The following is a 23712-nucleotide window of genomic DNA, read 5'->3' as shown; positions in this document are numbered from 1 at the left end:
AATGCATTTATTTATTACTGATAGAATCGATTTTGTATATAATTGTTTAGGTGTAAATATTCACCTAAAACAGACCTAATATTACCAATCATTCTTATTGCGGATTGGCATACTGTTCGTTCATTGAATGTTAGGATCTAATAGAAGGTTGAGCAGTCGCAAATAAATTTGGGCTCTTGATCTATCTAATATTGCAATTAAATTTACCTACTAGGAATTTACTAAATCTATTCAATTTGGATTTATTTCTGATAATAGAAAGATACTACTGCTAGATCAATAAAAGCGAACAGACACTATTTTTTGTACTGTGCGCCAGTTTTTCTGATTACTGGAATGAATTTTAAAGAGGACTTTTCATTATTCAAGAAATGCTTTGAATGTAGTGATGATGATCTAGGTGACCTTTGGGTATCTCCTGACCGGAGAACTGTCGAGTGGTTAGTAGGTAAAGGCACGGAATGTAGAAGGCGATTTACTTTCAACTCATCTGCTGTAGTAAGAGCTGGATTTACCAAATTTGAAAATCTACAGACGAAATGTCTAATAATTGTACTGAGAGAGCTTGCATATGTCTACTATATCGCCAATGAAAGCTCAGAAAGTGCAAAAAGTGATAGTTCCACAATATGCTTCCCTTTTCCAATAAAAGATGCATTTATGTATCAAAATGGTATAATATTGGAACGGGATGATATGTTATCATTAGAACCTGGAAGTGGCGGCAAATCAATTTTTTCTGAAGAAAATAGTGGAAGAACCTCTATTGAGCAGCAGTTCATATCACTTTCTGACCCATTGGCACCTTTTGGGACCCTAGTATTTATTAATGAAGATGATACAATACTCACCTCAAGTGGTAAGAGACGGAATACGCGGGAGATCGATACTGTGGATGGTAATATTCTATTTAAGAAAAAAAGACGTACATGTAGTCCAAATGAATATACTAAAGAACTGGAAAATAGCGAACAGACTTGTTTAGCATCATCTAGGGTACGACATCCTTTAAAAATGATGACCTTTCCAAAAAATTCTGGGCTTAGTATCACTGTTCTCTATGATTCAGAAGAATTGAATTTGCAATTTTATTACACTAGGATACTTGGAGATAATGCTAGAACAGAAAACACTTTGTCAGACTATAAAAATAGTAATAGTGCAGGTCAGAATAGTCATTTACAAATCTCCAAACCTAGAACTATAAGTAAATTGGAAGCAAGTCAGCAACTAGAAAATAGACATCAATACAGCAATGACTTAAGAAAACTTTCGTTGATGAATCGAAAAGTAACACCAAACGCTGGCCTTCCGGTTGATGTTCAACTGAAATCACCTGCAGATTTTTTTCAAGAAGTTAATGTAAGTCATCAACAGCTGTCATCATCAACTTTAAAACGGAATGACTCATCTACTATGGATAGATTGGGGATAAACGGCAACGAAAGCTTATTGAAAAATCACCCCAATAGCAGCGTAAGAGTTTCGAGTAGTACTATGGCCACAACCGACACTATGAGCAGCGAAACATCAATAAAAGATGTTGTATTAACTAAGATTTCAACTGTTAAACTTCCTGAATCCTTGAGAAATGGCGAAGGAGGTATAAATATAAAATGTCTTCCTTTAAAGTATGAAAATATGGAGGGTGTATTAATTTTTGACACGGAAAAGGGTTATTATAAATTATGGTTTATTGATATGATCCCTGAAGTAATTAACTCTAATTCATTTCTACTTTATGGCACATTTCCACAACTGATGATCCAGTTAAAAAATCTGCCTAAAGTGGATTTTGGTAATATATTGGACTTTCAACCAACAAATAGCTCGGAATATAGATTAGATGGCTGTGTTTTTGCCATTACAGAAGAGAAGACATATATCATGAATCCTTACCTTGATATATATTATGAAGAAAATATAATGGCCATTAGAAGAATGGAAATGGTTAGCAAAGAACAACTGATAGTTCATCAATTCCCTTCTACATTTGTGAGATATTTTACTCTATATGACCGCTGTCCCAAAAGGCTGTTGTTAAGAGAGATTTTTCTTTCGTTTAGGTATATTTGTGACTCGAAATTTTATCAACTACTTGTTTTCTTTTGGTTTCAAATTAGTCTTGAGTATGTTAATTCTAAAGAAAATCTCGATGTGTTTGATTGTGAATGGGAATGCTTTAAGGTTTTGATTTCTAGTCTAATGTCACCAGACTCTTTAACTTCACTACCTTCCTTACGGAACTCTCGAATTTTAAATTCACTTGAAAGAATGGATGTTGGTGTCACTTTTCCAAAAATGGTTATGGGACTGCATTTGTTAAGAGAGGAGACCATTCTAAACATATATAGGAGAAGGGATACCGACGACATGGGTTCTTTGATTGGCGCAATAACAACTATTCTGGAATGGCCCTCTCAATGGGATGATTACTACCAAGATTATAAAGGTCTCAAAGCAATCCCGTGCTGCCTAAACTTGTCCTCTAATATAGTAAATGGTTATGTCAAACCCTTGGATGCACCGACTTCAATTCTTGGATCTTTATCGAGTTTAAGTGATAAAGATGTTAACACTATTGTCCCTTTTATAGAGTTTTCTAGACTAGTTGAAATGGACAATAAGGTTAACGAACTTATCACTCCTCGGACTTTTAAAGTAACTCGACTATTTGAGTCACTAAATAATATATCACCTAAAAGTCACTTTTTGAAAGTCTTGACAAAGTTCAAGATGAATAGGGAAGATCTGCAATCCTATCCACCTGGACTTTTTAAGCCTATGGTGGAAGCCTTACAATTGTTTGAGAACAATTTTGCTGAGATTGAAGAGGATGTTGATGTTGGACTTATATCGAGAGCAGATTTAGCGAGATACTCAAGCATACTTAAAGAAAAAATGACATGGAAGGGTAGCAATGAAAGTGCTTTGAAAACTGATATAAAAGCGTCACCATTACTAAACGCGAAATCAACGAAATCCATACTGTCTGTTCTTTCTGATATTGTTTTGAGTTCAGAATCCCAACTGTCAAAGGATATACTTTTAGATCAAAATGCTTCAGAAGATATCGATGATGGTGTCAATCTAAAGAAAAACTCGAGTCTGATATTTTCGGAGGATAGAAGGTTTAATGATGCTATGACATTGTTGTCTTTTAGTAAGGTTCAAAAAGTTCCTTTCTTTTCTACTGATTCCGAGTACTCGAAAATACTAAGTAAAAAAAAGAAGATTGCAGAAATTATTGCTCTTAGATCATGCGCTCAGGGTATTGGTTGGGCAATGGTAGTTTTTGCAACAGAAAAGCCATTGTCAACCCAAAAGTGGGTTTTGAGGCCAATAAATTTTTCAGTTTCCTTTCCTGACGAGACTGTAATTAATGTTGACAAGGATCTCATCCCAAGCGATATAATTGAATGGGGTGAATTTCATGCAGGTGTAAGTTCTGGTTTAAAAATATCTAGAAAAACCAAAGGAGTAAATGGTAGTTGGATTGTTTTCAATAAGCCAAAGGATGTAAGTGCATCACATGCAGGTTTCCTATTAGGTCTTGGTTTAAATGGGCATTTAAAAGAGTTAGAAGAATGGCATATTTATAACTACCTCAGCCTAAAGAATACACATGTTGGCGTTGGTCTATTGTTAGGAATGACCGCTAGCATGAGAGGTACCATGGATCTGACGTTAACAAAAATTTTGAGCATCCATATCGCTTCCTTATTGCCTAAAGGAGCTAATGATTTGAATATTGATATTCGAGTGCAGACAGCCGGACTTGTTAGCTTAGGACTTTTATTCTTGAAGTCTCAACATAAAAAGATGACAAACATCCTTGTTGATCAGTTGGAGTCTTTAGTACTCATTAATGAGGAGTATGTTGCTAATGAAGGATATAGAATGGCTGCTGGTATAGCTATTGGCATGATCAATCTAGGTGCAGCTGACAATTTTACTAAATCATGTGGTACTGAAGAGCACAAAAAAAGTCGAAGCAATTTGGTTGAAGACGACCTTGATTCATCTTATAATTTGCCGGAGATTCAAGATTCTGCATATTTTACTTCTTTGACAGATGGATTGTTAAACAAGTTGAAATTTCATTCAGAAGCTGAGAAATCTGAGCTGCCTCAGAACTCATATATAGGCAGGCTTTTAGCTATTATGTTGATATATCTGAAGAGTGAAAACGCAGATGTTGCCGATCAAGTTAAGCCAAAGATTATTTTTGGCTTTGAAAGAAGCTCTTGCCGTCCCGAGTTTTATATGTTTTCAGAGTTTGCATATCGCATGATAATGTGGGACTCGATCCATGACTCTGTTGAATTCTTGATGGAAGAGCTAGGCGTGGATATACTAGACTCTTGTTTGAAGTCTGATCATATGCAAATATATTACATATTATCAGGCAGGATTTTATCCCTAGGGTTAAAGTTTGCCTCTACTGGAAATTTAAGAATTAAGGAATTCTTGCTCTCCTTGTTTGACCAACTTCTTCCCTTTTATCAATACCCTGGAAGAGACTCTGTTGATTTCAAATTAGTTGTAACTTCTATTAATGTGCTGTTAAATGTTATTATGGTATCCCTCAGTATGGTTATGAGTGCACGGGGTGATTTGGATGTATTTAAACGAATTAGATACGTTCATGAGGTGGTATTTGGAAGTAGCTCAGATATTTATCATAGAAAAGAATCGAAATCACAGAACAACTGGGATCATTCCGATGCTAACACAATTAACAATCAGGCAGTAGGTAGTAGTCGAAGGAGTTCTCTAAACGGGTTTGAGGAGGTTGTTGAAGGAGGTTCAGCAGGAGAAGATACCGTACCCCCAAATTTTGACCAACCCGACACAGATAATCACTATGCAAAATATATTGCCACAAGTCTGTCCATAGGATTTTTGTTTTTAGGTTCGGGTCAGTATGCCTTAAAGAACACCGATAAAGAGTCTGTCGCTTATTTAATCTTGAGCACTTTACCTTTATTTTTACCTCCGTATTATCTTCAAGAATTGAGACATTTTTGGAGTTTGGCAGTTGAATCTAGATGTCTCTTAGTTAAAGATGCTACTACGGATAAAATGGTATCTGGTGTTGATATCAGAGTTCTCACAAAGTCTGCCAACTCACAAAAGCTCAATGAACAAATTTTGCGAACTCCTTGTCTTCTGCCTGAAATTAACGCCATTAAGGCAATATCGCTAATATCCAATGACTACTATCCCCTTCACATTGATTTCAGTAAAAATATCTCTGCATCAAAATTATTCAAAAACGGGACAATTTTGTATGTCCAATCAAAGAAAGAGTCTTCATATCCTAATGGTGCTTCTGACTACAGAACTCGGAATAATACGGATGTAGTTGACCTTTCTCTAAGTAAGAAAATAGAGAAAAGATTACGGTTTGATAAAATTATGGTACAGCCTGCTTCTTCTATACTTTCTTTGTTGCATATAAAAGGCAAGGATTTGCAGGACCCGCTAAATGAGTTCGAAGATTCTAGTATCTGTTCAAGAAACTCTAAATTTGATCTTGAATTAATTCAAAACAATAGAAGAGTATCATCGATATCAAATGATGACCTAGCAATTTGGTGGAAGCTTTACGAGGAAGCGCAGCATTGATTTAACTGGCTGTTACTAAATCGTGGTGTGAATGAGGAGTTTCTGAAAATGCACATAGATATAAATATGTATGCATCTATATTCGTTAACTCAAACAAAACTGTTTAGATTATTGTAAATGATGCGATCTTTTCATCTTTGCAATTTTAGGTAATGAGCGTATTGAAACTATATATTTTTATTGGTATGCGTATATCTAGATATATGGTCTCCCAAGAGATATGTAGAGCTTTCTCATTTGAGAAGTACCGTTATTTATAAAAGAATATGCAAAATATGGTTAATTTGATAATATGTTGATATTCAACATAGAGTTATGAAAGGGTAGCAATTGTGATTAATTCATAGTTAGTCTTTCTGGATAGAGCCTAGCTTTTGTCCCATTTTGACTTTCTCACCAGTTTTGATATGGAATTGAAAATCTTTTGGTGCTTCAAAACAAAGAACTACAGTGCTTCCTAACATGAAACCACCCATTTCCTCCCCCTTTGTCAAAGGAAGTCCCCCTAAAACCTTACTGGCTTTCTCATAAACGGCTTCATAGCAAGTATGTGGTTTTATTTTCCTCCTTTTTGCATTGGTCTTTAGTTCTTCATCAAAATTCAATTTGATTGATCCAACATTAGTGGCACCAACTGGAGTCATACTGAAGAATCCATGTCTCCAGTAACCTAAAAGAGCAACTCTCTCATTTAAAACAAACAGATTGGGGAAATTTCTTTGAAAATATGGTGCAACAGAGAAAAGGTCACCAGGAAAGTGACGACGGAGGCGACAAACCCAGTTTATTGGTGAATGAAAGTGGTGATAGTCACCAGGAGCCAAGTAGATGACAGCAAAATATAGGTTAGTCTCTTCGGGGCCAGTCATACTCGAAGTATATGAAGGGAAGTTAGGTGAGACTTCGGTTAGAAGTTTCATTGTCTTAGAGATGCTAGGAGTATTATACTCGTCGACAGTTTTATCACCCTCATTCTCAAATTTAATAACGTCAGTTGCCTCCTCATCTTTCGTAGCATTCAAGTCTGGAGATGAATAAGACACTTTGAATTTGTTTGCTCGTGCAAATTCCTGATGGCGCTCTTCATGGCCGGATAAGTCCAGAGTGGATTCACTCTTACATAGTAAAGGATGGCTATGCGTACCCAAAAATTCCTTGATAGAATATGTTAATCCTTTGACCTGTTCAACTTCGCCAGTTTCAGAGTTAATAATACCAATCTGAAGAACTTTACCATCGCTAGGACAAACGATGACTTCATCACCAGGAGCAACAGGTCTGGTCTCAGGCCTAATATTACGGTAGAAGAAATCTGATAGGTTTGCATAGTCCTCTAGATTTGGGTTCTCCATTTCATCCAAGTTAACACCAAACAGGTAAGAGTAAAATTTAAATCCCGAAGGTCTTAACCAAATGGGTAAAGTGTAGGAATTAACCTGGCCCCAAAGACGTGAAATAGCGTTCAAAGGTAACGTTGAGTAGCAAAAAAATAGCCAGTTGTTGTCAAGAATCCTAATCTTCTTATACCTTTTCCCTTGGCCCTCGCTGTCCTTCTTGCTATCCTCATCTTCCTCAATTCTACGTGAAGTCAGCAACAGAGTCCCAAGAACAATTGTGACACCTGTTAGCACCGCCCATTTCATATTTACAGAAACAATGTATTTCTCCTTCTGTTTCGTGGTAACACTAGCATAACTCCTAGCTTTGCGGACAATCTCATTGGACTTCCTCTGCGGATTGCTTAACCTATTGGTAATGCCACGCTTCAAGATGGCAGTTCTGTTGCGCAACTGCATACCATTAGAAAGGCGCACAGGCATCCTACCACTAAGCAGAGTCTTGCTCTTTAACAGCACAGTCTTGACTGGAATCATCGCGATTTGGTACTGGTATTCCCTTAAGCAGCGCTAGTTTCTTTCCCAGAGAAAAAGAGCTCACCGTCTTAATTTCTATTATCTCAGGTGCAAGGATACCACGATCACTCTAACGGTCCTCTTGGTTTGTTTTGAATAGTGTCTTATGACTAAACGCAAAGAGCACGATGAGCATTCGAGAGTCTTTGTTTGGCTTCCTAAGAAGTCGATTTGTGCGAAAGGTTACGCGAGATGGGCTCAAAAATGAAGAATGCCGAAGGATTTTTGGCATAATGGCCTTTTAAAGCCTTCAAACTACAATGATGAATGCATTAATATTGATTACATAGAGCTTTGATATAAGTCGTACAGATCAGTGTTAGAGTAGTATTTAGGTTTAGTTTTAGTACCATTTTTATTTTTATTTTTGTTTGATTAAACTAAGTTTCTTTGTATTCGTAAGGACCAGGGCGAACTACGCAGTCGAAATTGAAGTCAATGAGCAAGTCGTCTGTGTAGTACAACTGACCGCTGATGTTGTCACCGGCAGCAATTGGGCCCACACCAGCAGGTGTACCTGTGAGGATGATGTCGCCTGGCTCCAAAGTCATCATTGTTGAGATATGCTGGATGATTTTGTGGAGTGGATATAGCATCAGGTTTGTGTTACCGTCTTGTCTGCGAGTGCCGTTGACATCGCAAGTAACTCTGAATGCTTCCTGTAGATTTTCTTTATTGGCTTCGAATTTGGTCTTTGGGATCATATGTGACATGGGCAAGAACGTATCGAAACCTTTGCCGATGGACCACGGTAGACCTTTCTTCTTGGCTTCGTCCTGAACATTACGAGCAGTTAAGTCCAGCGCCAGGGCTACACCTCTGATGGAATCGTAAACATCAGCTGCAGTGAATTCAGACTCGTTGGCATTCGAGATGTACTTGTCCATCACCAATGCAACTTCAATCTCATGATGGACTACCGTACCTTTTGGTATCTGGATAGTGCCTGGGTTGGTACCGTCATCGTTCAAACCATGGTAGCTTGCTTGCTTAGGCAACTCTTTTATGGCGTGTTTCTCATCGACTGGTGTTACAACACTGGACATTGGCTTCAAGAAGAAGAATGGCTGTTTTGGAGTTGCATTGTTCAACTCTTTGATGTGTGCAGCATAGTTTCTACCAATACAAATTATCTTCTTTGCGTCCTTCAGGTAAGTGTAGCTCATCTTCCCTGCAAATAGCTTAGCTATCGACATCTTCGGAATTATCTGAATAGAAGAAACTTCGATGACGGTACTGTAGCTTTTATACGTGGGGCAGTAGCATGTAAATCATTTGGAAGATGATCAATGAAATCGACAGGCGTGATTCAAATTCCAGGACTCCAAAGCAGTTAAATGGATAAGATTGCGATGTGGGGAATTCCGAAGTCCTTTATGATTGGTTAGTCATGTGAAGATTGAACAGATGACAAACGTGACTCTTTGATATTTATAAGTAGGCTAGACAGAATATTCAAAAAGGGAGGATAGTATATAAATTGTAGGACGATTGATTTCCCATAATATTACAACGGATATTACTTAAATTTACTAGTTGTCCTTGTATCTCTTTTGCCCTCATTAGTCAATACCTTTCATCCAGCCATGGTAAACGGAAGGTGAAAATGTTTGAGAATATGCTTAATAGAACCAATAGTAGAGAGACAAGGGGCCGGTCTATAGAATTGTTTACATTTATTTGCCCGAATCTGAACTATCATGACTTGTATTTTTGGCAACTGGGTTTGCACCGTTTCTCTTGACAAAGTTTGATGATGTTAGAATTTGCTTTGTGCTTTCTATAATTTGAAGTGCAGCCTTTATGTCATTGTTCATCAAGGATTGCTCAAGCATAAGTAATATGGAAGCTGAGACTCTATCGTCACTGCCTTCGGGTGTTATACCAGCGAGATGGCCGATTATCTTCGACATATCATTATACTCTGTTTGTAAAATGCCCAAATCCGTTTCTATCTTCTTTATATACTCTTTCTTCTTCCGTCTAAACCTTGACGCAGCAACTCTGTTTCTTTCCAAGAACTCCTGTCTTCTTCTCTCTTGTTCATCCAAATCGTCGTTACCAGTGTTGACAGCATTGTTTGCTTCCGGGTTAGTGACAGTTGCAGTTCCAGTATTGCCTTCCGATTTCTTAGAAGCTGAGCTTGTTGAAGCACGTTTTCTCTTAGGTTCTGTAGCCTTTGTCGAAACACTCTTCTTCCTTCCTCGTTTCTTTTGTGTACCAGATTGATTATCAGCACCATCGGCACCTGAGTCCTTCTCAATGGTGGTGTCTGCAAGTGGGAAGTAACTGTTGGTCGGTACTGAATTAGATTTAGTGACGCCTTGTACAACTGGTTGACTTACGGATATGTTAGGAGTAGACTCTCGTGTATTATTGTCCAAGTTCAGTTGCTTGGCAGAAGAGGCTAATAAAGAGCTCAACCCAGGGGTTAATTGACCAGCGGGAAGACCCCCCAATGCAGTTAGGGCTTTATTAGGAATGTCTATTTGTCCATTCATCTTTCTACCAGATCCTGATTCGTCTTTATCTCCATTTGTTGGAACTACAGAGTTACTGTTCGCTCGAGAAATGCTCACATTGTTATTCATCAGCGAGGGTAGAGACCCTTGATTGAACTGGCTACCCAATATGCCCGGTGTGAAATTAGCCCTCAGGTTAGATTCGTTAGGTGTTAATCCTGACTTAAATAAGTTCATCAAAAACCCAGGCAATTGGCCATCTGTTTCACTACCATTTGCTACTCCTTGTGAACCACCTAGTGGTGTTTGTCCCCCAGTAGCACTACCGTTGTGCGAACTACCATTTTGACCAGATTGGGACTGTCCTTGTAAATAAGATGGTGACATTAAAAGAGGTGGCAGTTTCTTAGAGCCACCTGGGGTCAGCAAAGGAGGCGACTGCATCGGCCCTCTCTGGTTGCCATAAATCAAAGATGCGGCACGCTTTTGGTCACCAGCTATTTGAGGGTCTATATTCAAACTACCCGAACTACCGTTGTTCTGGGAATCCAGATAGCTCAACGAGGCCATGCCCTTAGCGTTGTCTAAACCATCTCCATTCGCGGCAGAATCATTCGTATTACCTATGTTCCCACCATCACCACCACTTTCTGTTTTCTTTGTCGACGCAAAACTTTGCTCAAAGGGATTGGGCTCCAGATCAAACGACGACACTGTCCCCAACGACCCCGATGGTCTAGAAGACGTGTTCTGCATAGCTGTCAGATGCTTTCCTTTGCTCTATTCACGGAAGTCTACTTCTTGATCGTGATCTTCCTAACAGAAACCTCGTATTATATACTTTTTTCCTTGCACTTTCGATATATTTGCTATTATGCAGAATTTACCCGCTTCTACAACAAATATTCCAATATTGAGAGCTAGATCCCTTGCAGCTGTGCGGTATCTCTTTCCTATTTCTTTTTCTTCTCCTCTGCACGATAGTTTAATCCCGGGGGCCACTTCAAGCTCAAACGCACACTTGCAACGCCTAATAGATTGTATAATGATCCAGGGAGGAGTGCTTGGTATGGGTCCAACTACTTGGGAATTTCCAACAAACTTTCCTTATCACCAGTTCTTTTGTTCCTGGGGGAATCCTTTAAATTTTTTGCCATCCCGCAATACGTCATTTTGGATGTTTGACAGGGCCTATGCACGTCATGTTGATATGCAGCTACTGGTGGTGGGTGTATATTGGTGGGGTTGTGTAGCTATATTGATTTATACATCCCGAATTTTATGTACTAACTACAGTATTTGTTATTGAGTGCAAAAAATAGGTAATGAAAGAATAGTACAGATTGCTTTAAACACGTTAGAAAACTTTGAAAAAAATATTTATGTGGGGGGAGGAGAGAGGAGGGGGGTTGACTACTTGGTACCTATCCAGAACTCTCCGTTTTCCCCACGGTTGATATCTCTTCTTAATTGCCGACTTAGTAATACACCTACTTCGTATCTTTCTTTGTTTTTCTTGTCCAGGTATTCTTGTAGTTTTGCAATTGCTCTTGTGAGCTTACGTGAATCGTCTATAGATAATGTGCCCTGCGAGTTCATTTTATTTAAGTAATCGATCTCTTTCTGTATCTTGCCGCACTTTGTGGTCAAGTAGTAGTGTCTTTGTTCGTATCTCTTCAGCTGCTCGCTTGGAGTTTGCTCCAGACCCATGTCGTGTCCACTGGACTTCCGGGAGCTGTTAGTAGAGCTATTACTACTGCTCACAGAGATCACACGGAATGGGTTGGTGGTTCTTCTGGTGTTTCTCAGCGTCTCTTTCATCTGCTCTGTAAGCTCGCTGTTCTGATTCTGTTTCTTGGGTATAAATATCGTGGACTCAGCATCATCTATATCTGTCACCGGTGTCAAGTTGCCATTGTCCGCAACGTTGCCTCTAAGATCTCCAGCAGCTAGTACAGATGATCCCTCAACCTGCTTGGTGTCTCCTATAACGTTATTGCTCTCAGTGGAAGTATCTATCTCATTGAACTCTTCCTCTTCCACATCCTCCCACTCATCGTGTCTTGTAGGTTGTTCCTCTGTAGTAGCTTGCGGCGGAATTTCGGCATGTTTCATCTCAGGTTCTAGTGCGTCTGTCTCCTTTATCACAGGTTCTTTCATCTCTGGTTCTACCGTCTCTGGTTCTTTCATCTCTGGTTCTACCGTCTCTGGTTCTACCGTCTCTGGTTCTTTCATCTCTGGTTCTTTCATCTCTGGTTCTTTCATCTCTAAATCATTTACCTCCGGTGCTTGTGTCTCTGGTTCTGGCATGCTTTCAGTTTTAAATGTATTCGTTTCCTCATTAGTACCAGCCTGTTGATCTTGTGCTTGTTCTGTTGCTTGGACAGAACTCTCGGAGGCGTCCTCTACCTCCTTTGCCATACCTTCATTCGTAACTTGTTCATGTTCAATATCCTTTGTCTCAGAAGTTTCCTCAGCTGCTGTGGTAACCACGGGTTCTACTGGACCAGCTTGTCCATCTACTCCCTCACCAACTGCACCTTCGACACCTTCGGTACCAGAGTCATGGCCGTCGTTCTCGCCTAGTTGCAAGTTCTCATCGATCATCTTGTTCATCTGGTTGATGTCTAACTCAATCTGGGACATACGTTTCTTGACATCTTCCTGATCCAGCATCTTGCACACACTGTCTTTGCTAATATCTGACGCGCAGCTAAGAGCCTATGCTCCTTTTCTAATATCCTACACTTTGGCGTTGTTTTGGTTATTTTCTTGCTATTTTGGTGTTTTTCCAAAAGACTTTCGCAAAGCTCTTTGCGAACTGCCAAAGTGATAACCCGAGGCCATCGAGCTCCGGATTGATCGATTTGCGATGAGCTGTCCACATCACATAACTTCAACCGGCTTGTCCAGCCTAGATAACAGTTCTGACCTATCATACCAATGATTCCGGGCAAGGGACCATTTCAAGAACTTTGTGTGCGGAATAGGCGGTATTATCATGGATCGTGTGCGGTCGCTGTTGAATTCCAGGCGAGTAGTCAGAGTTCCGGAAGATGAAGGTGAGAGGGTATTGCTACCTCCGCAAAATTCGGTGAGTGTTGAGTCCACAGCAGAGCATCTGTATAGACCGCATGTCGGCGGGGATGACGACGATCAGATGACAATGATTGACGGTGATCGAGACGACATGACTATGCATACTCTGCTTTCCGAGAGCTCTACAATTGGTGATTTCCAGAGACTCGGGTTTGTAAATCGATGTCCCAACTTCGATAATGAGCGGGTAGTGCCGTTTGTCTCTGTGCTTTTGAGTAGAGGCTTTTATGCCTTTGCGAGTGAGGAGTCATACAAGGCTTACCTGGGAAACAAGAGAAAGATAGAAAAATTTGATGTGCAGTCTGAACTGGGAATACCTCTGTTTCATGCACTGCCGTCTAATGTAGTTAAATCGATGTTCGGATCAAGAAGTACTCCAGTGATGAGGATATTCAAGTTTATCGTGGTGCGAACATGTGATGCCAACGATAATGAGGGAAGCACTCGCGCTGATGTGTTGGATTTTGCTCCTCAGGGTTCCGAACTTGTATCAGAGTTACAAGGCACTCCGTATTCTGTCTACAAATATCAGTTCTGTACAATATTCAAGGCAGTTGACACTAAAACTGGTAAAGTAGAACATAAGTTTGCGTTTAGTAAGCTAACTAGCGATGTCAAGGACACTGTTATTACGGAAAATGTCAATATGACTAACTATATGCAGAGCAGAAACGCTGATACGAACTATGCAGGTCTAAACTTGAGGTGGTATGGATCGACTGGTTTTGCAAGCCCATTTGGTTCTAACAACATCAAGCTGCTGGTTCTTGATGACTCTATGCCATCCTATATGACTCAAGATACACTAAATGACTATGAACAGGCTAGAAGGGCGGAGAGACTCCGACCTTTAGGATACCTTCCTGTATGGGCTCGATACTCAGATGATAAGGTTTCTGTGATTCCGAAGAAACGGACGTTAAGAGTTGCCACACTAGATATAAAAGAACAGAATAGAGAACTTTCTTCTGATAATCCAAATACGGCTTTTGGCTTACCATGGGACACACAGGTTTTAACTTGCATGTGCATGCTTTTACATGAATATGAGTCTCGTAAAGACAAGAGACATAATGCGACTTTGCGTTCGCAACTAGTTGGTCCGGGAATGTTGATGTAACTTGCTGAGAGAAGCGATTTTGAACTCGCTTATAAAGTGATTATTTTCTGAGTTTTATTATATGCAGAAAGTGAGGTATGCTATGTAATTAAAATAGAGATCAAGGTACTAAATGGATTTTTGCCTAATTCAGTTATACTAATGCTATTATCTATTCCTATGATGTCTGTCATTCCTCTGTGGAAGATGGTTATAACCGTAATGCATGTTGTACCACTTGATCATGTTCTTTGGGGGCTCCCCAAATACCATATAATATTCACAAAACAGGCAAACTGGCTTTTTTTGATTAATTAGAGCGCTGAAATTAGGTTCAGTTTTTGGGTGTTGTACTGTATATTCGTAATCATGATAATTATAATTTTTGTACTTAGGCGCTCTTCGACGATTGTCTTGGTTGTTATGATGATGCGGACAACAGTCGTTGTAGTTTTCGTGACCATCTATATTTTCTTCAGTATGTTTATGATCTTCCGGTAGAGGCTCCGTTTCGAATTCCACCTCGAAATTACCTTCAGCGGTAGTCAATCCGCCCTCAATATGCTCCTCTTCTTCTATCCTATCAGATTTATGGATCTCCTCCGTTATGTTAAGCTCTTTGCCATTAAGAACTGCCTGTAGTTTCCCAGTAGTGTTGGGACCCAAACCATTCGGAAGTACAGATTCAATCATCTGTGTGATTTTCTCTCCGATTGAATCAGAGCCATCTACAGTACCCTGAGTTTCATAATCAAAAATGATCTCTGCTTCTTCGCCATCAAGCCGCAGTTGGGACTCGTGATTCTTCAATATATCATTTAGTTGGTCATTTAGTATTATCTCCGCTTCATTTTGAACACCGTCGGACATATGGTAATTACTTTCATTGCCTAATTCAACGACTTCTTCATCGTCACCATTAATATCTATAGCCTTATTGTCTTTATCATTTTTTTTTATTATGAAATGCATAGGTTGTGTTCCTGGGGTATCATTTAATTGATTCGACAAAATTCTAGTTAAAGCTTTCACTCCTTCTTCCATCATTAAATTTAGCGATATGGGGCCATTTTCCGAAATCAGCTCTATGGAAGTGTTATTCGTATTTTGATTATTAGAGCTCATCCTTCTTTTCAATTATTGCCACTGTTAATAAATCATCTAACCTACACTATAAGCAACGTCTCTTCGCAATCTTCTGTTTCTGAAATGATAGTAAAAGCGCTAAATAGCAGATAGAAATATTATACCCTTCTGTAGTCTTAATATGGAGACTAAGTATCGTTTGAACTATAACAATAACCTGAACTACTTTTAGTCATCAATGTATAGTATTTCACTATTAGAGATGCCCATACCACAGTTAGACGATCTGCGGATGTAAAATTTCAAGAAATACATAACGTGATTAGTGATTGTAGTGAATGTATATAATTCATAATTGTCAAAGCCATATTGTACTATCATTTTTAAACAGAGATACAAAAGTGAACTTGATTGATATATTTTCTTGTATTTATATTTTTTTTTAAATATTTTTAATTCAATTTCTCTTCAAAGTTCTTTGCTTCTCAGCATTTTGGATCACCTTTTCTTCAATAAATAGACCTTTGCGTCTTCTAATGTTATTCATATGAGCACGCGCAATATTTTCCTTGTCTGCCGTTTCACCTAATTCTTCCAATTCTTCCTCTGTGGTTGGTACCCAGAATGGATCCAGGTCTATACTTTCATATCCATCAAAGACTAGCTGAGGTTGAGCTGCACCCGAAGTTTTCTTTCTGATGTCCTCACTGAGACCGAAGGCCTCGACAACAGGGATTCTAGCAATAATCTGGAAGAATGGTGTACCTTCTTTCATTTCTTCTGATATAATTTTACCGTGTCTTTGTTGCACAACGGCGTATACTTTACCAAGAACATCCACTGACGTTTGAATATCACATGTATACATTGCCCACATTATACGTGGTGACCAGTCCAAAAATGACTTATGAATGCAGTCTCTAGTTGTTGTAATCAATCTACCAGAGAGATTTGGCTCATCGACCTGATAATGTGGGTCATCTATCTCTGAAATTTCATTTTCTGTCATCTCGTGAATATCTTCCAACACAACGCACATTCCTTGGACTTGCTCGTTTGCTAATGGACCCTCATTCACAGATAATAGAAAACCATTTATTATCGAATCTGAGTATTCGAACTGTGGGGCCTCATGTTGTTTGACATTTCCAAGAATACCATTATTGGACACTAAAATATTTGCACCAATTCTTTTTGGACCAAACGCTGCTATCTTGTCCATATAACTAACTAATTCTTCAGTTCCTTCGCTTTCTTCAAATAGTGACCCCAATTTTTTCCAAAATGTATCTTCATCCAGTATCTGTTCCTCAATGTTCTCATTAGCTGACTTAGAGGATACAATTCTGGCAATCGTTCTCTCGTGATGTGTCAAAAAGTTGGTTATTTCATCTGATAGTGGGATACTTCTAAAGGACATTCTGTATTTTCCTAGTTTTAGCTCAATAACAGATCTTCCAAGTTCCGGATTCTTTGGTGGATTCATTCCTGATACATTTAAAAATGTCTCTCTGTATGGGATAGCAGGTTCACTATGTGTGATGTCAATACCAGCAAATCTTTCTTTCAAATCCTTCAAACACCTTTCCAAGTGCAGTTCACCAGCTGTACATAAAATGTGCTCACCAGAGTCTTCAACCTCAATATTCACACATGGATCAGCTAAATCCAGTAATTTTAGACCTCTGACTAGTTTATTAATCTCCATAGGATTTGATGGTTCAATCGCAACACGAACAATAGGTGTGGAGTGTAAGTTTACTCCTGCAAGGTTTAAGCCCTTTGCAGAGTTACCTACAATAGTACCATTTTTAATGATTTTTCCAGCTAAACCTCCAATACCCACAATATTACCAGAAGGACAAGAGTTTAAGCTTACTAGTTCCTTACCCATAAATAAATACAGCTTGGTAATTGTTGTTGTGTGTATATGCTCAGTAGGATTTTTTGGGTCATACTTGGGACCTATGACTGAGATTTCTTGTCCAACTTCTAATGTACCACTGTATATCCTTGCAAATCCGATTAGAACTTCGTCCTTTTCATCAAAAATATCGTCATCCTTTAACTCTTCTAAAGAGACAGGTTCGAAATGTGTTTCCGCTAAAGTAGCACCGGTAGAAAATGGGTCTTCTTCTTCATATTCAAACATAGAGCTGAGCGGATCGTTAGGATCGATTTCACCTGGGACAAATTCAGGAATAGCATCGCCATTTGTATCTGAATCATCATCTGACACAGCTTCAGGATCTTCCTCATATTCAAAGCCAAGATCTAGAGGAGCAGCAGGTGCCGTAACAATCTGGAAAGTATCGTTTTTGGTTTTGTTTTCAGTTCCTGAATCTAACTCTGGAGTTATGATCGTCTCTTTAGCCCTTGCATATAGGTCCTCTTCAGTTGAGTTATCTTTTGATTTTTCTAGCATTTCTGCTCTTTTAGCTGCATTCATCGCCACTTCACGAGCTCTCCTATTTCTTTCAATTATCTGATCTGCTGTCATGTTCTTATTGTCCTCAAGAGGTAATTCATCTCTTGGGATCGATAACATCTTGGATACATATGCACATAATTGACCATTTCTATTACATTCCTTCATATCTTTGATCAAGTCTTCGTCAACATCCTCTTTTTCATATTCCTTACCAATTATGACATCTAGCCTCTCTGATTGTGACTCTAGTGGTGAAGGCAATTTTTCGATCACAGTTAGTAGAACAGCTGTACTTACAGGTAGCCACTGGCCCATAATCTGTCTTAGTAGTTGTTTATCATCTTTAGTTCTTAGATCACGGGCAGTTAAGGTCACGTCTAGAATTTTGGTAAACTTCTCTACCATATCGAGGTCCTTTTCCATAATAACATTTTCATATATCTTCCATATGTTATCGAGTATCAATGAAACAAATAGAGGCTTTAGATTTCTTCCTTTCAGGTTTTTATTAGTGATTATTTTCTTGGTCTTTGGCTCCATGTAAAAATCACCCCATAGGACTTTCTGCAAGTTCTCTCTTTTGGCGCCCATTTTCTTTTCATAGAATTTGGCTAGTTGTCCAATGTTGAAACCCCAGCCATCTGCTGCAGAGGCAAAGATCACCCTATTATCCGTTGGTGTAAAGTAAATCTCGGAGTCATCCTTTTCAATGAATTCTGCGTTGGCGTTGGTTTCAAGCCTTTCTCTCCAGGACAAATCATCTAACTGTCTCTCACCAGCGAAGAATGAACCAATGACGGAGTTAACTTGTTCAATAGTCTTGTTTAGGTGGATGTACGCCTCCATAGGTGTCAATTGTAGTTCTGTGATTAGTCTATCAATCTTATTCAGTACCAGCACTGGTTTCAGCTTTTCTGTCCAACATTGTCTCAGCACAGTGACTGTTTGAGAGCAAACACCCTCCACTACATCAACCAGCACAACAGCACCGTCACATAGTCTCGAGGCAGCACTCACTTCACTTGAGAAGTCAATATGGCCCGGCGAGTCAATCAAGTTGATCAGATGTTCATTGACCAGGGGTTCATCTTTCCCTTCTTGCTTATGCAGCACTCTGAAGTAAAGTGAAATGGCAGATGACTCCATCGTGATACCACGCAACTGCTCGTCTGGTCTGGCATCCAAGTATCTCACTCTACCGGCCAGTCTCTGGGAGATAATACCGTTGGAGGCCAACAGTGAGTCAGCCAGCGATGTCTTACCATGATCCACATGTGCAACAATACATATGTTCCGCACACAGGTGGGATCGCTCTGCAACCGCTTGAAAGTCTCTGGGAGTACTCTAACCATTTTTACCGTGGTTTTTATTGTTTGCTGTGTGATGTACTTGGCTAAAACAACACTCAATGACCCATGTAAATATGTTGATGCTTTATATTGCCCTCATCGAGAAGCCGATTTTGCGATTTTTTGGCAAAAATTTGCGATGAGCTAAAGCTATTAAGAGTATAGAGGGTACTTCATACTTGAGGAGAGCACCTTGCGCAAGGAACAAGGCAAGTGTATTGTGGTCAGAGAGTAAGGATGGATGCGAGGGTGTGTCCGCAGTGTGGAGAGTTATTACACAGGTTCATGATCCGGATGAAGCATGCCGTGGTGATGTGTGCCAACGACAAGTGTATGTACCCGTTCAACACACCGGGCGGTATAGAGAGCAACCTGGTATATGTGGAAGGGTCAGAACTACTGGAAGCATCTACCAAGATAGAGAAACCACCTAGCCGACACTGAACATACACAGCTATTAATTACATTTTACACACATGCATAGGCACACAGTGCACGCAGAGCACACAGCCACAAATATATATTCACCAGAATTACGGTAAAGGACCTACTTCACATTTGATATTATATCATCTATATTTTAGCCAGATATATAGACACGAATAGCCAATATATTACAAATACCCCAGCCTTCAATATCCACTGTTATGCCTGCGAAGGCTATGCATATCACCAGGTACGCCAGCGTAAATGCTTCGAAGCTCCTAAAAACAAAATTTTGCCAAAATAACGAACAGCGAATCTTTGGAATCACTGAGATGTGCAGATCAGGAATTGCAAATCAACAATAACAAGCGCTAGATCAAACATTGCTGGGAGTTCATTTAGCACACAAATTTGTAGAAGGCGTGGTGTTACGTGGGAGACGCAAATAAAAGCAGTGTAGAGCAAAAACCAGTATGTTTGGTGGCGAGTATGATCACGCGTATGATGCTAATAACGGGCAGCGGTTCCAGCCGCCAGTGCTGGATGCCATGGAGTTTGAGAAGCCCGGTAGTCCCAGTGTTGGGGATCATTTTCTGAGACAGCAGATCTCAAACCAGTCTTTGCACGATCAGTATTCGAGTCACATGGAGCAACAACAACAACAACAACAACAACAACATAATGCGGCGTATGGTGCTGGTTTCACTGATATACCTCAGTTACACCCTTCCACGCCTCCACATGGTCTAGTACAAAAAATAAGTAATGGTAATTTCCATCCTGCTATGAACCAGGGTGGAAATATACCGAGCACAAGTAACATGAACAACATGTTCAATACGCCTCCACCTACTATGGGAAACAACCCACTGTATTCGCACGACAATAACTCTACTAATCTGTTACAGGATAATCTAAACCAAGCTCGTTCACAGTTTTCTCCGGATCGTTATTCAGTTGATTCCGATTTCAACAATGGGGCCGGGAACCACGTTATGGCTAATGGGAATTATAATATTAATGGAAGTCAAAGTAGCAGTCCTTATCATCAACCACAGACTTTCTACACCAACAGCAATTTGTCATCGGGACAATTAAGTGCCCATAGATCATCTCCTCAAAGGCAGCCTGCACAGCCATTACAACAGACAACTTTCACCCAACTTCCGCAACCTTCTTTACCTCCCCAACAGCAACAGCAACAGCAACAGCAACAGCAACAACAGCAGCAGCAGCAGCCAAAATTTCAAAGCATGGTTCCTCCACAACAAACACAGCTTCAACAGCAACAACAGCAAGAGCTACAAAATGCGGGTAGCTATATGTATTTTGAGAGGAGACCCGACTTATTGAGTAAGTCGACACAGGACAAAGCCGCTGCTGTCAAGCTTAAGGTTGAGAATTACTATCAACAGTCAGTGAAGTATGCAATCGAGAGGAACGAGCGTAGAGTAGAGCTTGAGACAGAGCTGGGATCGCATAACTGGTCTGAAGAACGGAATGCAAGACAGCTTGCCTCCCTAGGTAAGAAAGAATCGCAATTCTTGAGGTTGAGGAGGACCAGGCTATCGTTGGAAGATTTTCATACGGTTCAAGTTATTGGTAAAGGTGCATTTGGTGAAGTTAGACTTGTTCAAAAGAAGGATACTGGTAAGATCTATGCGATGAAGACGTTGCTTAAGTCTGAGATGTACAAGAAGGATCAATTAGCGCATGTCAAGGCTGAAAGAGATGTCCTGGCAGGCACGGACTCCCCTTGGATTGTTTCATTGTACTACTCATTCCAGGATGCACAATACCTTTACTTGATCATGGAGTTTCTACCGGGTGGTGATTTGATGACGATGTTGATCAGATGGCAGTTGTTCACGGAAGATGTTACCAGATTCTACATGGCCGAGTGTATATTGGCCATCGAGACTATCCATAAGCTTGGTTTCATTCACAGAGATATTAAACCGGATAATATTCTAATTGACATTCGTGGGCACATTAAACTTTCAGATTTTGGTTTATCTACGGGGTTCCACAAGACCCACGATTCCAATTACTACAAGAAGTTGTTGCAGCAGGACGAGGCTACTACGAAGAATGGGGCACCAAATGACGCAGGAGACGGTAGTAACAACCGGCAAACCATGATTGTTGATTCTATCAACCTGACTATGTCTAACAGGCAGCAGATTCAAACGTGGAGGAAATCTAGAAGGCTGATGGCGTACTCGACTGTTGGTACACCTGATTACATTGCGCCTGAGATCTTTTTGTACCAAGGGTATGGCCAGGACTGTGATTGGTGGTCCTTGGGGGCTATTATGTATGAGTGTTTAATTGGATGGCCACCATTCTGTTCGGAGACCCCGCAGGAGACGTATCGTAAGATCATGAATTTTGAGCAAACGTTGCAATTCCCTGAGGATGTACATATCTCTTACGAGGCGGAGGATTTGATCCGTAGGTTGCTAACGCACTCCAATCAGAGGTTGGGGAGACAAGGCGGTGCTGACGAGATCAAGAGTCATCCGTTCTTCCGTGGGGTGGACTGGAACACCATACGACAAGTGGAGGCACCATACATCCCCAAGTTGAGTTCCATCACGGATACCCGATTCTTCCCAACGGACGAGTTAGAGAATGTCCCAGACTCGCCCGCAATGGCACAAGCTGCAAAACAAAGGGAGCAAATGATGAAGAACGGTGTGAATCCGAACCAGAACCAAGTGAAGGAAGATCTACCTTTCATCGGCTACACTTACTCCAGATTCGACTACTTGACGAGAAAGAATGCATTATAAGTTTTTTCCTTAGTTTCATTTATAAGTTCTAATTTTTTTTTATACATAAAGATACAAATGATTATCACTTTTCAACCCACGAGACACTGTACAATATCCAAATGTCATTGCAGCTCGCCCCAGTGACCACAAGCTAAGTGTGTGGTATAAATAATTGTATAGACAGCATACGTGTTCAATATGTTAGCCACACAGTCATAGCCGCCAATGCAAAATTGAAAACAGAATTTTACGTAGCCTTCCACCCCCCCCCCCTTTTAGCCCTCCCATTGTTACTCCTTTGTGAGACATGTGTCAGGAACAATTGGCAGCTGTGGACCTTAAACGATTACAAGGAGTGGTCCCCCCCCCCCCCAAAAATCAAAGGAAAATAATCTCTCAGTGCCCAGGGAACTAGAAGATGGCAGATGGAAGATCGAGTCGATGGCAGATGGAAAACCACTCACATTACCCGATTAGGCAAAGATATTGAAATCAAAAAGACCATGACATCATCCTCTGGCATTGTGTGGCCCTATTTGGACGAAAAGCGCACAGAAAATGGAGCAGATCATTAAAGGCATTAACATTTCTTTTTTTCTTGGGTCGTATTTTCGATTTCCAATCTGGCAAGATAGAATTCTCTGTGTTGCAACACAATCCGTAGAAAAGGTTTAGAGTTGGAATTAAAACACCTGTACACCCAGACTCAGGGAACAACTGTGCATAGTGATTTACTTAAATTTAGAGTACGATGCTCTTGTGCGTGCTTTCTATGTGTATGAAGTTGCGTTCTTTTTCCTTTCCATTTTCCTTTCCATGTTCTATGGGGCGTCCTAAATTGTATCGAAGTCGAAATCACGCTCATCCGTCGGACGCCCCGTTTTGGGTAATTGACTTACCCAAAAGGGGTGTGTGTTCACAACCCTTTCCGAGTTTGAAACCAATTTTGTGCGGCTCTTGCCCCTTTTCATATCGGGGGAGGGGGGGGCGTGTCCTTCTTTAACCACAAAGGGATAGAAGGGGGAGCCCAATCCCGCAATGACCCGTTCGGGAATACTGAAAGGGGGGAGACATTTCTGAATAAGGGAACTACTTCCTCCACGGTCTCTAAGTACTTTGGGGGGAGGATTTGCCACACCAACGGATGATCGGGATTGGGAAGCGAAGAATAGGAATCCCCTTTTCCCGTAGTCGATTCCTCTCCAACCAAAAGTGTAAGAAGAGCCCCCCCGGGGGAGGGGATCTGTACAGAAGTTCAAGGAGAGAGACAAACACGGTACATAATTACAACAATCCGTACGAGGAAGTTAATAAAATAGAGTAAGCTCATATAACAGATACACGCAGTCCCAATCGGGTCAAACAGTTGTATTAACAACCGTTATGTACGAACGGGGGGGGGGAAGGATGGGAAGTGGTAAGTGTAGAAAGACGAGA

At 40.3% G+C, this 23712-nt stretch overlaps 10 protein-coding genes across 10 annotated transcripts; 4 read left to right on the top strand and 6 right to left on the bottom strand.

The window, feature by feature from the left end:
- Positions 1-336: 336 nt before the first annotated feature.
- Positions 337-5631, top strand: APC1 (anaphase promoting complex subunit 1; the record flags this gene model as incomplete). Its single annotated transcript, XM_447978.1, has 1 exon — positions 337-5631. One exon carries the CDS (start codon positions 337-339, stop codon positions 5629-5631), a length of 5295 nt encoding a protein of 1764 aa, XP_447978.1.
- A 348-nt stretch (positions 5632-5979) lies between these two features.
- On the bottom strand, positions 5980-7506 carry PSD1 (phosphatidylserine decarboxylase 1; the record flags this gene model as incomplete). The annotated part of the gene is made up of 1 exon (XM_447977.1): positions 5980-7506. The coding sequence occupies one exon, from the start codon at positions 7504-7506 to the stop codon at positions 5980-5982; it is 1527 nt and encodes a 508-aa protein (XP_447977.1).
- A 419-nt stretch (positions 7507-7925) lies between these two features.
- Positions 7926-8741, bottom strand: FMP41 (Fmp41p; the record flags this gene model as incomplete). The annotated part of the gene is made up of 1 exon (XM_447976.2): positions 7926-8741. The coding sequence occupies one exon, from the start codon at positions 8739-8741 to the stop codon at positions 7926-7928; it is 816 nt and encodes a 271-aa protein (XP_447976.2).
- Positions 8742-9221: 480 nt separating this feature from the next.
- SKO1 (Sko1p) lies at positions 9222-10763 on the bottom strand (the record flags this gene model as incomplete). The annotated part of the gene is made up of 1 exon (XM_447975.1): positions 9222-10763. The coding sequence occupies one exon, from the start codon at positions 10761-10763 to the stop codon at positions 9222-9224; it is 1542 nt and encodes a 513-aa protein (XP_447975.1).
- Positions 10764-11420: 657 nt separating this feature from the next.
- On the bottom strand, positions 11421-12683 carry BNI5 (Bni5p; the record flags this gene model as incomplete). Its single annotated transcript, XM_447974.1, has 1 exon — positions 11421-12683. One exon carries the CDS (start codon positions 12681-12683, stop codon positions 11421-11423), a length of 1263 nt encoding a protein of 420 aa, XP_447974.1.
- Positions 12684-13008: 325 nt separating this feature from the next.
- On the top strand, positions 13009-14226 carry GVI51_J05973 (uncharacterized protein; the record flags this gene model as incomplete). Its single annotated transcript, XM_447973.1, has 1 exon — positions 13009-14226. One exon carries the CDS (start codon positions 13009-13011, stop codon positions 14224-14226), a length of 1218 nt encoding a protein of 405 aa, XP_447973.1.
- Positions 14227-14373: 147 nt separating this feature from the next.
- Positions 14374-15330, bottom strand: IBD2 (Ibd2p; the record flags this gene model as incomplete). Its single annotated transcript, XM_447972.1, has 1 exon — positions 14374-15330. The coding sequence occupies one exon, from the start codon at positions 15328-15330 to the stop codon at positions 14374-14376; it is 957 nt and encodes a 318-aa protein (XP_447972.1).
- Positions 15331-15748: 418 nt separating this feature from the next.
- Positions 15749-19075, bottom strand: RIA1 (GTPase RIA1; the record flags this gene model as incomplete). Its single annotated transcript, XM_447971.1, has 1 exon — positions 15749-19075. One exon carries the CDS (start codon positions 19073-19075, stop codon positions 15749-15751), a length of 3327 nt encoding a protein of 1108 aa, XP_447971.1.
- A 234-nt stretch (positions 19076-19309) lies between these two features.
- Positions 19310-19516, top strand: GVI51_J05907 (uncharacterized protein; the record flags this gene model as incomplete). Its single annotated transcript, XM_002999526.1, has 1 exon — positions 19310-19516. One exon carries the CDS (start codon positions 19310-19312, stop codon positions 19514-19516), a length of 207 nt encoding a protein of 68 aa, XP_002999572.1.
- Positions 19517-19971: 455 nt separating this feature from the next.
- On the top strand, positions 19972-22293 carry CBK1 (serine/threonine protein kinase CBK1; the record flags this gene model as incomplete). The annotated part of the gene is made up of 1 exon (XM_447970.1): positions 19972-22293. The coding sequence occupies one exon, from the start codon at positions 19972-19974 to the stop codon at positions 22291-22293; it is 2322 nt and encodes a 773-aa protein (XP_447970.1).
- Positions 22294-23712: the final 1419 nt, after the last annotated feature.

The sequence above is a fragment of the Nakaseomyces glabratus genome, chromosome J, assembly GCF_010111755.1.
Source record: "Nakaseomyces glabratus chromosome J, complete sequence".
Lineage (NCBI taxonomy): Eukaryota > Fungi > Ascomycota > Saccharomycetes > Saccharomycetales > Saccharomycetaceae > Nakaseomyces > Nakaseomyces glabratus.
The sequence above is the reverse complement of the archived record's forward strand: the minus strand, read 5'-3'. Positions and strand labels throughout refer to the sequence as shown.